The sequence below is a fragment of the Ovis aries genome, chromosome 18 (assembly GCF_016772045.2).
Source record: "Ovis aries strain OAR_USU_Benz2616 breed Rambouillet chromosome 18, ARS-UI_Ramb_v3.0, whole genome shotgun sequence".
Taxonomy (NCBI): domain Eukaryota; kingdom Metazoa; phylum Chordata; class Mammalia; order Artiodactyla; family Bovidae; genus Ovis; species Ovis aries.
In genome coordinates this window covers 23,030,150-23,044,323 of record NC_056071.1, presented here as the reverse complement: position 1 = coordinate 23,044,323, position 14,174 = coordinate 23,030,150, and the positions used below count along the sequence as shown (strand labels likewise).

The 14,174-nt window shown below is 55.1% G+C and overlaps 1 protein-coding gene and 1 long non-coding RNA gene across 7 annotated transcripts in view; one reads left to right on the top strand and one right to left on the bottom strand.

The window, feature by feature from the left end:
• Positions 1 to 14,174, top strand: part of RASGRF1 (Ras protein specific guanine nucleotide releasing factor 1) — a 102,903-nt gene that overhangs the window by 65,202 nt on the left and 23,527 nt on the right. For all 5 annotated transcript variants that reach the window (XM_042235136.2, XM_027957124.3, XM_027957122.3 and 2 more), the window contains exons 14-20: positions 1,166 to 1,414; positions 2,468 to 2,841; positions 4,194 to 4,313; positions 6,592 to 6,762; positions 7,230 to 7,336; positions 7,742 to 7,854; positions 10,181 to 10,241. In XM_042235136.2, coding sequence (XP_042091070.1) covers positions 1,166 to 1,414; positions 2,468 to 2,841; positions 4,194 to 4,313; positions 6,592 to 6,762; positions 7,230 to 7,336; positions 7,742 to 7,854; positions 10,181 to 10,241 — 1,195 coding nt within the window. The remainder of the gene's footprint in view (positions 1 to 1,165; positions 1,415 to 2,467; positions 2,842 to 4,193; positions 4,314 to 6,591; positions 6,763 to 7,229; positions 7,337 to 7,741; positions 7,855 to 10,180; positions 10,242 to 14,174) is intronic.
• LOC132658079 (uncharacterized) lies at positions 8,317 to 13,304 on the bottom strand. Of its 2 annotated transcripts, XR_009597086.1 has the most exons (3): positions 13,264 to 13,304; positions 11,639 to 11,750; positions 10,001 to 11,178 (listed from the first exon to the last, which is right to left on the bottom strand). It is a non-coding gene; the product is annotated as an uncharacterized LOC132658079 (long non-coding RNA). The 2 variants fall into 2 exon arrangements; XR_009597085.1 differs by having other exon boundaries at positions 8,317 to 11,750.

Here is a 14,174-nt window from a genome sequence, read left to right as displayed (position 1 = left end):
TTTCCACGGCAGGCCTGATGGAGCGAGCGTGCCAGCAGCTGGGGGCTAGCCGAGGCAGTGTGGTGTACACCAGGTGTTCTAAGCATCTGGATGACTTTATGAGGAGTTCTCCCCACCCCAGTGGGTTTCAGTGTATTCACAGTGTCATGCTGCTGTCACTGCTAATTCCAGAATATTCCCATCATCCCCAAAAGAAACCCCATGGGTATTTGTAGTCATTCCAGTTCCCCCCTGTTTCTATCCCCTAGCAACCACTAACCTACTTTCTGTCTGGACAGCTCATAGAAATGAAATCTTGCAACATGTGGACTTTTTTGACAGGGTTCTTTCACCTGGCATGTCTTCAGAAGTCATCCATGTTGCAGTGTAGAGCAGCATCTCATTCCTTTTTATGGCTGAATAATATTCCATTGTATGGACAAACCGCATTCTGTGCATCCTTTCATCAGTTGATGGACATTTGGGTTGTTTCCACTTTTCCACAATTATGAGTAATGTTGCTTTGAATATTTGTGTCCAAATCTGCTTTGTGAACAGATTTTCTTCTTTTGAACTTGGCAGCACATTATTCATTAATTTATTTATTTATATTTCATTTTGGCTACACTGGGCCTTCACTGCTGCACTCCGGCTTTTTCTAGTTGCAGCGAGCAGGGGCTACTCTCTAGTTGGGGTGTGCAAGCGTCTCATTGCGATGGCTTCTCTTGTTGCAAAGCACAGACTCTAGGTACTCATGGGGTCAGCAGTTGTGGCGCACAGGCTTAGTTGCCCCATGGCATGGAGGATCTTCCCAGACCAGGGATCAAACCTGTGTCCCCTGCATTGGCGCACAGATCCTTAACCACTGGACCACCAGGAAAGTGCAAGCAGTATATTATTTTTAAGTTTTTGCATTTTATCTAGTGCTTCTAGGAGTTTTATAATGTCAGGTCATCAGGCATGATTGGGAAAAAGAAGTTGTAGCCCATTCTTTCACAACTTCAGTCTTCCAAAGCTTTCCTTGTTCTCATCATAAGCCACTGCATCCTTGATTACTGGTATGTTGGGGAGACAGTGATGGGTGGGCTGTGGCCCAGCCCTCAGGGAGTGCGTGGCCTGGCTGGGGAGACAGCCATGGACTCAGGCACCTTCAGACCCAAGTCCCTCCTCTCTCCTCCCTCCTCAGGTCTGACGCTTCCTTGTATTGCGACGACGTGGACATTCGCTTCAGCAAAACCATGAACTCCTGCAAAGTGCTGCAGATCCGGTACGCCAGCGTGGAGCGGCTACTGGAGCGACTGACTGACCTGCGCTTCCTGAGCATCGACTTCCTCAACACCTTCCTGCACTCTTACCGCGTCTTCACCACCGCCGTTGTGGTCCTGGACAAGCTCATCACCATCTACAGAAAGCCCATCAGTGCCATCCCCGCCAGGTGGGCAGGCTCCTCCGCACCCCCCACCTGACCCCCCCCCACCTCAGGCTGATCCACAGACCTCCTGGGCCCCGGGGGGAAACTGAGCTCAGCCTCAGGCTGGAACCTGAGGGGCAGATATGAGCACTGTCCCAGGAATGAGCCTGCCCTCTGCAAAGACATGGGAGAGGGCTGGCCTGCCTGACGCTGCTGCTCGGCCCCAGCTTTCTCCTCCTGCCCTCTGAGCTCCAGAGGTGGGGTAGAGTTTGGGGGTCACCATGTCGAATCCTCCCTAACCTCGCCCCTTGGCCACCTCCTTGAACCCTAGGGCCCTCCCTTCTCCCCACCTTCCCCACTGAAGAAAGGAAAAAAAACAAAGGGTGGACTCAAGGAAAGAAGGGGGGAGGGTGGGAGGAAAGTCCGAGAAAGGCAGAATCTTATCCCTTTTCTGCTTAGACCTACAGCATCTTGCTGTAAAGAGAGGCTGTAGCCCCTTTTTGCACACTTGGGGTGGTTCCGCCTTTGGAGGGCAAGCGCCCAAGTGGATGGAAAGGACACTGGGTTTAGAGTCAGAAGACATCAGAGGAGTCATTTCTTGTCTCTGAGCCCCAGCTTCCTTGTCCATAAACTGTGTGGACCTGGGTGAGTTCAGAGCGTGTAGGTGACACCAGGCCCCTGCAGGGGACAAAGGGAACTTTCTTAGACGCCTGCAGGTCAGGGGGATCCACAGGATGTCAGGTCAGCTGCTGCTGCTGACCAGAGGGAGGTGAAGAGGGAGCTTCAGGCAGACCCTCTGCCCCACCAAAGCCCATGCCCCACCCCCAGGACGGGACACTTGGGCCCATAGAAACCTGGCTGCTGGCCATTGAACCACATGGCCCCTCTGGCATGGCCTCCTCTCAGACCTGCCTGCTCAGAGGACCCGCCCAGAATCAAGGATCATGAAGATGAAGGAGCCACCACTGCCCTGTTGAGCCCCACCAGAGACAGAGGACTTCTGCGGCCTGGGCAGACAGGCAGGCTCCACTGAGCTGACCGTCTGTTTTCATCCCCCACCCCACCCCACCCCTGCAGGTCACTGGAGCTCTTGTTTGCCAGCGGCCAGAACAACAAGCTCCTGTACGGGGACCCCCCCAAGTCCCCGCGTGCCACCCGCAAGTTCTCCTCGCCGCCACCCCTGTCCATCACCAAGACGTCATCGCCCAGCCGCCGGCGGAAGCTCTCCCTGAACATCCCCATCATCACGGGTGGCAAGGCCCTTGACCTGGCCGCGCTCAGCTGCAGCTCCAACGGCTACACCAGCATGTACTCAGCCATGTCGCCCTTCGGCAAAGCCACACTGGACACCAGCAAGCTCTACGTGTCCAGCAGCTTTGCCAATAAGATCCCAGATGAGGCCGACACTGCCACCGAGAAGTCCGAAGAGCCCTCCGCCCTCAGCAAGCAGAGTGAGTGGATGCCCCCCAGCTCAACGGCCATGGAGGCTGGCCAGCCCCGCCAGGCTCCCTCGGAACAGGAGGGGCAGGCTGAGGGGGTCCATCCAGATTACGGTGGTCATGCAAAAGCTGGGTTGGGGAGAGGCAGACAGAGACACCGAGGAAGGTGGCTGACTGTCCCCCCCATCGTCAGGTGTGCCATCGCCCTGGTAACCGCTCCCTCCTGTATCCTTGTATCTGTCCACCTCTGCAGCAGAAATGCCCTGAGCGGGGCCTCGGTCAGGGCCTGCGAGAAAAGAGGGCAGCAGACCTGGCTCCCGCCCCCAGGATTCACAGTGTGGCTGAGGAGCAGGGCTAGACACGGAAACAGGACTCCTGATACGTGTTGTGTTGGAGGGATGCTCAAGAGACCCTGGGGAGAGTCAGAGAAGGCCTCCTGGAGGGCCTGTCAGACCTAGATGTGTCTAGAGGAAGGGAGAACATTCTAGACCAGCGGAATGGAGTGGGCGAGACTAAGGGGCGAGGAGGGGTGTCACGTGTTCAGGGAACAGTGTGAAGCGCAGCACACCTGCGACGCTGGGTGTGGAGACGACAGCTACAGGTGATGGCGGCCAGGCTGGCCCTCCCTGCTCTCAGAAACCCCACCATCCCAGGACGGTGTCCCTTTGGAGGGTTGTCTGGCTCTGTCTGGGGTTAGGTCAGCCCACATCCTGGGTGACACCAGCCTTGCATACATATGCCTGCACATGCGCACACGCGCACGTACTCAACCCTGGGCTGGACAGAAGCCCCAGCCTTCAAGGAGCAGGCCTGGGAAAAAAACTTAAGATGGCTGGAATTTCTCTCCTCTGAGTTGAGAAGCGGGGGAGGCAGGGGAACCGCCAACAGAGGGCATGGCTGGGAAGGGGTGAAGCCCCCAGGACCTTCATACCAGGTGACATTTACTGTGGCACATGCAGTAAACGGGATGCACACGGCTGAAAGTCAGTTACCAAAAGGACAGCCTACCACAGAGCCCCAGAGGCCATCCTGCAGGAGCAAAGGGCAGAGTCCTAGCCAGGAAACACGGCAAGTAAACGTCATTTGGTTTCCCAGGTGGAATCCCAGAATACAAAGGGGACATTGGGTAGAAACTAAGGAGATCTGAATAAAGCATGGATTTTAGCTGGAAAAAATGACTAGGGACTTCCCTAGAGGTCCAGGGATTAAGACTCTGTGCTTCCAATGCAGAGGACCTGGTTTTGATCCCTGGTTGGGAAACTAGGACCTCGAGTGCCACATGGTGAGGTCAAAAATATTAAATCTTTTTTAAAAAGTCAGTGATTATTTGAGAAATATCAAATTGTTTCCTTCTTTCCTTCCAGGCTCAGAAGTCTCCATGAGGGAAGAGTCAGACAATGATCAGAGTGACGATGGTGACACTGAGACATCCCCTACCAAATCTCCAACAACACCAAAATCAGTCAAAAGCAAAAACTCCTCAGGTACGGCTCACCAGCCCAGAACTGCAAATAGATTCCAGATGTTGTGTGAGATGCAGGTGGGGGAGGGCGGCAGGTGAGGCTAAGGGAGACCAGTGGATGTCACGCCTTGTGTTTCATGAGGGACTCCTCAGTGCAGGAACCCGGCTGCACTTCCCAGCCCAGGGGCAACTCTGGGGGCTGCAGCGCTGGCTAGGAAATCCTGCTCTTCCTCTCGGAGTCCCTCCACTGACCTCAGACAAGGCTGTGTAACCCACCCCGCCCAGGTGGGCAGGAAGGCCTGTCTTTTGGCTTCATTTATGGAAGTTCCTGGTTTCCCTGGTGACTCAAGATGGTAAAGAATCCTCCTGCAATGCAAGAGACCTGGGTTCAATCCCTGGGTCAGGAAGATCCCCTGGAGAAGGGAATGGCTACCCACTCCAGTATTCTCGCCTGGAGAGAATTCCATGGACAGAGGAGCCTGACAGGTTGCAGTCCACGGGGTTGTAAAGAGTCAGACACGACTGAGCGACTCTCACTCATTCCCTCATTAAATTTGTTGCAATATTTCTTCTATGTTTTGGTTTTTTGGCCCTGAGGCATGTGGGATCTTAGCTCTCTGACCAAGGATCAAACCAGCACCCCCTGCACTGGACGGTGAAGTCCTAACCAACTGGACACCAGGGAAGACCCAGAAGGTGTTTCTTGAGCTGCTGCTACACGTCAGGCTCTGTGTTGGCTCTTTAATCATGTGACACCTTGCAACGGGGCCAGGTCCTTCTTGTTTGTCATTTAAGGGTAGAGTCTCTGGGAGGTTGTGATGATGCCGGGCCCAAGTCTCAGACTCAAGATCCAGGAGGGCTCTCAGGGGGCCATCTGGGTCTCTGGTTCCCGTAAAGCACCTCCCCACACATGAGGGGTGGCGGGGGGGGGGGGGCTCTGAGGAACCCAGAGGTGAGGCATGAGCTCAAAGAAGCTCCTTATGTCTCCAGCTGTCTCCTCGAGTCCCCTGCTCCCACATGTAAAGCACAGCCTGAACCCCAAACTCCCCAATTTCCCAGGAGACCCAGTAAGTCTCAGGGTCACCCACCAGCAGAGAGAGACTGCCAGGATATCACACGGAAGCAGAACTCACAGACAGCCAAGTTCCAGAAATAAGCCTTGAGTTTTAAAATCAATCATTTGCTCCTCAATGCATAAGGACTAGTACTTTGTCCTAAGAATGGATTGCTCTCCAGAGATTTCTCCAAGATGAAGCTAAAGGTTTCTGGAGTGAGATTCTACTAATATTATTGCTAAAAAAATAATGATTGTAATTGCATTGATATTCCATGGCATATATGTGTTGTTGTTCAGTCACTAAGTCTTGCCTGACTCTTTGCGACCCATGGACTGTAGCCCACTGGGCTCCTCTGTCCCTGGGATTTCCCAGGCAAGAATATTGGAGTGGGTTACCATTTCCTCCTCCAGGACATCTTCCTGACCCAGGGATCAAACTTGCGTCTCCTACATTGGCAGGCAGATTGTTTACCACTGAGCCAACAGGGAAGTCTATGGGCATATACATATATATATATATATATATATATATGTATCTTTTCACATATATATATATCTTTTCACATATATATATATATATCTTTTCACACAATACTAAATACTTTCATCTGTGTTAACTCCTTTAATCTTTACATCCACCTTTTGAAGCAGGTATTATCCCAAGATTACATAGATTCAGAGAGGTTAGGTAATTTGCCCAAGGCTACACAGCTAGTAAGTGGGATGAGGACTTGGACTGCGGTGCTCTTTCCGCCCCCACCATGATGCCAGGGAGCCCGTCAGTGTGAGTTATCCACATCAGACTTTGCACAGGTTATGTGTTCATTCCAAATAGATGAAAAGGGTGAGAAAATACACGAAGCTGTCCCTAAGTAGACCTTGGCCCAGCGCGGCCTACAAGGTAAAAGGTTTGGGGCTGCAAAGAGATGCAAAGGGTGGCTGGACTTTCTCCAGAAGCAGGAGGGCTGGTGGGACCTTCTCATCTCAGCAGGAGAAGCAGAAAGAGGCAGACAGAGGCTTTCTCTGCCCTGAGGCAGCCCTGGGGTGACACAGGGTGGCATGGGTGTGTCCCTCCCCGGGGACCACAGCAGGAGACCGGACCTTATGCCCGCCGCCTGACCAGCCCTGGTTGCAGTGAATGCAGCCTGCCTGTCCAGAGGCCTTTCTAGCCTTGAGACCCATGGTTTCCTGAGCCGAGGGCTGGACCAGCGAAGGCTGAGGCTTGATCCCCTGCTCCCCACAGAGTTCCCCCTCTTCTCCTACAATAATGGAGTGGTCATGACCTCCTGCCGCGAACTGGACAGTAACCGCAGCGCCCTGTCAGCAGCCTCTGCCTTCGCGATAGCCACTGCAGGTGCCAACGAGGGCACCCCGAACAAGGAGAAGTACCGGAGGATGTCCTTGGCCAGTGCAGGTACCGGGTTGGCTCACCAGCTTGATGACAGCACCACCCCAGGGGCTTGTCCCCCTTCTGATATGGAGTGCCTGCTGCCCCGGCCCTGGCAGTGCTGAGCCTCCTGCCTGGGGGCCCCTTCCTCCCCACCCACCTGCTCTGCAACTTGGCAGACCTCTGCTTGGAGTCAAGCCCACTGCCTGACGGATGCTTGGCCACCTGCTCTGCCTCCCACTTTTATGGTGGAGTAGAGGCCACCAGAATCCTCCAGCAGCCCCTGAAAACTGCAGAGGTCCGGGAGAAGCGGGCCTGTGAGGACTGTGTCCACAGGAAGTTGAGCCATCCGGACTCCTTGGTCAGAACCTGGGCTGGTTGTCAGATATTTTCTCATCCCCCACCCAGAGCACCCCCGTCCTTCCCCTGGCTCCCCCAGATCTGGGGTTTCTTATCCTCACTACCCTTTCCCCTCTCTGTCACCTGTGTGCCAGGCTTCCCCCCTGACCAGAGGAATGGAGACAAAGAATTTGTGATTCGCAGGGCAGCCACCAACCGCGTCCTGAACGTGCTCCGACACTGGGTGTCCAAGCATTCTCAGGTAGGTGGGACCCCCAGGGACGCCCCGCAATCCAGGCGAGCTGCTGGGGACCCAAGATCACTGACCCAGGAACTAGCTGCCCTGATAGTCTCAGGAGGGCCCGCTCAGATCCCCTATAAGGGGATCTAGGACATTCTAGGGGATAAGGGGCCTCTGTTCTCCACCTCTGTCTACATCAAGGCTACCTCCCAGGGCCTGGCCTAGGGCTGCAGCCATCAAGGGATGCTCCTTGACCTTGCAGCACCTTTTACCTCCAGGTCAGTTGGCTCCACTGGTGCCTGGCAGGCAGCTGGGGAAGAGGGAGATGAGGCAGGAAGCCTGAGTGGGCAGAGCCTGCATCCTCCTGCCCAGCACCTCAGGGCAGCTGGAACAGTAGCCAGAGCCACCCTCCTGTCTTCCCTGCAGGACTTTGAGACCAACGACGAGCTCAAATGCAAGGTCATCAGCTTCCTGGAGGAGGTCATGCATGACCCAGAGCTCCTGACCCAGGAGCGGAAGGCTGCGGCCAACATCATCAGGTGGGGGCTGGGGAAGGCCTGCTGGACGAGGGCCCTCCCCAGACCAGAGGACCGCCTCAGGCGGTTGCTCTGGGAGGATCTCAGAGCCCTGGGCAGCCTGGGGGCTGGTCAACACCTCTTCAACCAGGATCTGGAGTGGCTTGTCCATGTGTGTCCTTCTCTCCACCTGCCCACCTCAAACCTAGAGACAAAAAGGGTGCCTGGTTCCCCATCCACACCCACTGCTGATACCCATTTACTCCACGCCGACCTGTGTGATAGCCACTTATGATGTATGGGTGTTTAATCTAAATTAATTAAATAGGGACTTCCGTGGTGGTCCAGTGGCTAAGACTGGGGGGTGGCCAATGCAGGGGGCCCAAGTTTGATCCCTGGTCGGGGAACTAGATCCCACATGCCAAAACTAAAGATCCCACATGCCTCAACTAAGACCTGGCTCAGCCAAATAAATAAAAGTAAATATTTAAGATTAAATACAATTTAAACTCTAGTTCCTGAGTCACATGAGCCACAGGGAGCTGGTGCCTCCACAGGGGGCAGCTTAAAGAACATTCCAGATTCCACTAAATGGGAAGTAAATCCAAAAACGGGGGGATATATGTGTGCATATAGCAGATTCAGTTTGCTGTACAGCAGAAAGTAACATAACTGTATCCCAATAAAAATTTTTAAATTAAAAAAAATCTAAAATACAAATTTTTTTTAAAAGAACATTACTGTCACGGAGGAGGGCTTTGTCCACTTGCACTGGCGAGCCTGTCTCCAGGTGCTCCAGGGAATATGGTCGAATTGAATTAAATTGTCCCCAGACCTATCCTATTTCCTCCTGTCCCAGACTGGGCCTCTCCTGGCAGAGGGCAGAGGTCAGGTGGCACATATCCAAGCCCTGCTGGCTGAGTGATGCTCTGTGTGACCTCGGGCAAGTCCTGTCTGTGAACCTCGTTTTTCCTCCTCTGTAAAATGGGTGAACAACACCCACTTCCAGGGCTGTGGTGAGATCACCACTACAGGTCTCAGGGGTGTCAGATGCAGGCCCTGGTCCACCCACCGCTCACCCCTGCTGACTCAAGGCTGCCCTCTGGCCCTGCCCAGGTGCCTGGACTCAGGGTCAGACCACCCGACCTCACTTCCTGTCCAGCTTCAGCTTTCCCTCTCTGCCCCGTGGTCACAGTCTCTGACGCAGACTTGCATCTACTTTCTGGCCGACAACCCAGTCTCCAGGCTTCCTCCAGCCAGACCATCCAATTTGCTTTCCTGAGGCCTGGGCTACAGGCCCATAATTCCTGCAGGCTCCACATCCTAGCATCGCTTCCAGACCACCCTCCCTGGTGTATCCACTGCCTAGACACACACACACACACACACACACACGTACACACACATAGTCGGCCCCCAGGTCCTCCGTGCCCTTCCCCCTCGTCCCAGGAGACATGCAGGACTATGCCAGGACCTTAGGCCTATGGGTCAAGTCAGGTCAAATGACCTTCGGACAGGGAGCTTGTTCAGACTGCTGCTGGATGCAGGGAGTCAAGCGGGCTCTGGTGTGGATGGTGGACCCAGAGAGCCCCAGCTGTGGGTCTACTTCCTTGGAGGGAGAGTGTGGGTGGCTCAGGCAGGCCCTATGGCCTCCGGACTGTCCCCCAGCCCTGGTCTGGCTCTTTGGCCCCATCTTCAGGACTCACGATCGCTGTCAGAATGAGGGCTCAGCATGTTGGCCTGACTCAGGAGCTCTGCCCTCATCCCCACCACTGCTTAGGACCCGCTGCTCAGGACCCACTACTCAGCCGCTGTGAACAGTCTCCCACCTCTGGGTCTTTGACCACCATCTTGCTGCTTACCCCTGTTCCCCCTGTCTGGAAAGCTCCCCAGCACCTCTGGCCTCTCTGATGCTCCAGTCTGAAGCTCCTTCCACTCATTCGTCCCATCGCCCCACCGGCTGGTGCATCGGCCACATGCCAAGCCCAGCCCCAGGTACCTGAGCTACAGGGGCAGAAGGGACATCAGCCTGTTTTCAGAGGCTCCTGGTGAATCTGGAGGAGTAGACCAGGCACAGACATGGCTGTTCCCAGCTGGGGAGCCTGGGGCTGAGACCACAGGAAGCCTAGGGGCTGAGGGAGCCCCAGGGGGGCCTCATCCAGCCAGGAGGGTCAGGGAGCTGAATCATTGAAGACATCAATGACAAGAAAGGGGCAAGGGGGCTCCTGGCCCCGGAAATGGCAGAGCAGAGACAGCAAGGTGGGTTGTGTGCGGCGGTGGGGAGGGGACTGCCCGAAGGCAAGGGGTGTCACCAGCTGCTCGGGGCTCATCATTCCCTCTCACCCCCCAGGACTCTGACCCAGGACGACCCAGGTGACAACCAGATCACACTGGAGGAGATCACACAGATGGTGAGCCGGGCCTGCCCTCTCGCTCGCTGGCCAAGTCTGTCCTTCCCTGGCCGCCTGACTCCCAGGATCCCACTCCAAGACCCCCCAGTGGAGCTCAGTCATCCCCTGTATTGGTTCCTGGAGCTCCCCTAACAAAGAGCCCCAGAATGGGGCACTTAAAACAGCAGATTTTAATCTCGCATAGTTCTGGAGGCTGGAAGTCTGGAATTGAGGTGTTGCTGGGCCCATGCTCCGTCCGGAGGTTCCAGGGGAGGGTCTTCCTGGGCCTCTTCCACGTCAGGTGGCCCTGGGCATTCCCTGGCTCGTAACAGAGGATCTCCAGTCTCTGCCTCGGTTGTCGCATGGCCATCTCCTCCCCAGCTATCTCCACGTCCTCTTCCCTCTGTGTGTGTTGGCCCTATGTCCAAATTTCCCCTTCTTAGAAAGACACCGAGATGGTTAGATAGCATCACCAACTCAACGGACATGAACTTGAGCAAAGTTCAAGTTCGTGGAAATAGTAGCAGACTGGGAAGCCTGGTGTGCTACATACAGTTCATGGGGTCTTAAAGAGTCAGGCTTCCCTGGTGGCTCAGACGGTAAAGCGTCTGTCTGCAATGCAGGAGTCCCGGGTTCAATCCCTGGTTTGGGAAGATCCCCTGGAGAAAGAAATGGCAGCCCACTCCAGTATTCTTGTCTGGAAAATCCCATGGACGGCGGAGCCTGGTAGGCTACCGTCCATGGGGTGGCAAAGAGTCGGACAGGACTGAGCGACTACACTTTCACTTTCAAAGAGTCAGACATGGCTGAGCAACTGAACGACAACAATAACAACATACTGGATGAGGGCCCACTCTAGGGACCCCGTCTTACCTGAGTACATCTCTGAAGGCCTTATATCCAATAAGTTCACAGTCACAGGTCCCAGGGTTGAGGACTTCAGCATACAGTATGTCCCCTACATACAAACGAGTTCTGTGAGCATGCTCGTAAGTCCAACTTGTTCGTGAATCCAACGAAGTCAGCCTAGGTACCCAACTAACACAGTCAGCTATATAGTACTGTACCGTCATAGGTTTATAATACTTTTCACACAAATGATACCTAAAAAACAAATTCAAAATTAAAGAAAACCATTTTAATCTTACAGTACAGTACCTTGACAAGTACAGTAGTACCAGCTTCCTCACCTCTGCTTTTTCAGTTGCTTCTGGACATCCTGGACTTGAAATAAAGACACTGCACTGCCATCCTCTATAGAGGACTGTACGGTAAATACAGCACAAGCACTTGTAGAGGATGCGTGCACGTGACAGTACACGCCAGACACGTGAACTAACTCACACGACTGGACATGCGAACACATGTTCACCTCTTTGAAAGTTCACAGCTTGAAGGTTCATATGTAGGGGACTTACCATATCTTTTGGGGAGGGAGATTCAACTGATAACATCAACTCTTCTGTTTTCTTCATCTTCTGCTTTCACATCTCCCCTAACCAGCCCCTACTGTCTCTGCTCACACTGTCCCTGGAAGGAGGAGGGTAAGAAGTCAGGCCTGGGGTGGACAGGCTCCGCACTGTGTGCTAGAGTCTTAAGGACTCTTCTCAACAGTGCTATGGATCTGTATCTTTATCCCCATCTTCCAGAAGAGGCAACTGAGGCAGGGGGAGGTGGAGTGACCTAAGCTGGGTCATGGTAGGTGGCCACCTGCCTGGCAGTGAGAGGACCCCGGGCAGAGCTCGAGGCAGGGTTCCTTGCAGTGGAAGGGATGATGGCCTGTGTGCTTCCAGGGCCTGGTTGGGCCCCTTCTGGGCCCCTGTTGCCCATCACTGTGAGCAAGGAAGCTCAGGGCCACCTTTGACCTCCCCAGAGGTGGAGGCCCACTCGTCAGACTGAGTGATATCCAGCCTGTTGAGAGTAGCCAGTGGGAAGACTCAGGCCTCTGAGTCCTGCACCCACTGCTTCCCTCCCGTCCCTGCTCCTGACTCTCAGAGCGGGTTCTCCTGGCCCTGGGGGTGGGGGCAGCCATCCGTGGGGCAGCTGGCGCCCCGCCTGCACCCCAACCCCAAGAGCAGTGCTGCAGGGCTGTGCCCCAGGCACCTGCCCAGGGATCCCGGCCAGGCCACTCAGGGCAGCAGCCACACTGCTCATGTTTCCCAATAGGGGCCTGACCGGAACGTTCACCCGTCAAGAGCCTGAGGGCCCTCGTTCCAACTTCATGTGTAGCCAAGTCTGTTCTAGAACAAAGGGCTGCCCGCCCACCCAGCTGTGCCCCCAGCTCCCCGCCCAACCCTGACATGGTTCCCAGAATCTGAGGGCCTGCGTGGGGCACGTCTAGTCTGGAGGAGGCCCCAGGGCCCTCTAGAGAGCAGAGGGGCTTCTTGTGACGATGCGCACAGGCCTCTGCTCCAGGCCTCGCCCCTCCCCGGGGCCAGCCAGCTTCTCCTAGGCAGCGCGCCTCCCAGCCAGGCCCCTTCCTCAGGTGTCCATGCCCTGGGCACCCACCCCAGCTCACGGCCTCACCCCAGGACAGGCCTGGGCCTTCAGGGTGGGCTGTGCTGGCTGCCTGTCGCCCCTGCTTCAGAGGCTGCGGGCTCCTCATCATGCGGGTCCTGAGCATCGCAGGTGGCCCATGCCGCTTTCATCCCCATGTCTCCACTGCCTTCCTGAGAACTGTCATTCCTGACAGCATTGTGTCCTCACACCCGGTCTCCTGTATCTGGACTTCTGCACAGACCGTGCCTGGCCTAGGGCAACTCTGTTGGGGGCAGTACATGGATGCCCACCACCTGCACACACACCCCACACACATATGTACACATCCACGCCACACACACATGTACACACCACACACATGTACACAGCACTCGTGGCACACGCATACACACACCATGCACACATACACATCACACACGTGTACACACCACACCATGTACATTCCACACACACCATGCACACACACGTACACACCACATGCATATACATACAACATCACACACACCACACACAGGCTGCAGTAGGAGCTCTTTCCTCCACTTACCCACATTCTGTGCCTGCTCTGAGCCTGTGCCTGGAGCTCCTGAAGCCTGGACTGTGTTTTCTGGTCTTTTCAATTCACAAGGATCTGCCTGGGCGGTTCTCAATGACCATTTGCTGAGAAGTAGGCGAGAAGACTCCATCCAGGATGGAGGCTTGTTCCCCTGACACGGGGTCACCCCCACTTTCCTTGTCATTAGTGCAATTGGCTGGGCCCTCTGGGTGGGGTAGCTAGCTGTCTCCTCCTATACAGCCCAGTCAGCACCCAGGAGGGGAGCAGGGGCATCCGTGTTACCCTTTCCGGATCCAGATTTTCCCAGAGGCCTCTGGGCTGCAGGCCTCCTCTTGTCTGATCCCAGCCATGGGGACATTGCTTCCTGAGAGTGCTTCCTGAAGATTTCCCCGGTCAAGGGCTTGAGGAGTTGGTCACCTTTAAATGTGGTGTCCATGGTGGCCCTAGGGCAGGGACTTGAACCTGGGATGAAGGCAAACAGCTATGTTGTAGACACGGGTCAGAGGTACAGGAGGTCATTGCACCTGTGAGTCCTCCCCTAAAGAAATTTAAAAGGAAGTTCTATGAAGCAGGTGTGGAAAGGCAGGACCCGAAGGGAGAAACAGGTTCCAGCCTGAGTCAGACGGCCCGGGCTCTGTCCCCATCAACCTGGCTGAGTGCCTTGGGCTAGTCATTAACCTCCAGACGCCTCTGTGGTCTCACCCGTGTGTTGGCGTAAGGATGACCTCATGAGTGACTGAAGTGCAGCACAGGCCTGCAGACACACACACACACACACACACACACGGGGCACAGCAGATGATGGTTCCCAGCTCCCACCGTCCCTTGCTGGCCAATCTCCCAGGGTGGTGGGGGGGCCTCCCCAGTCACGCCTCATCCTCCCACTTACCAGAATCGAGATG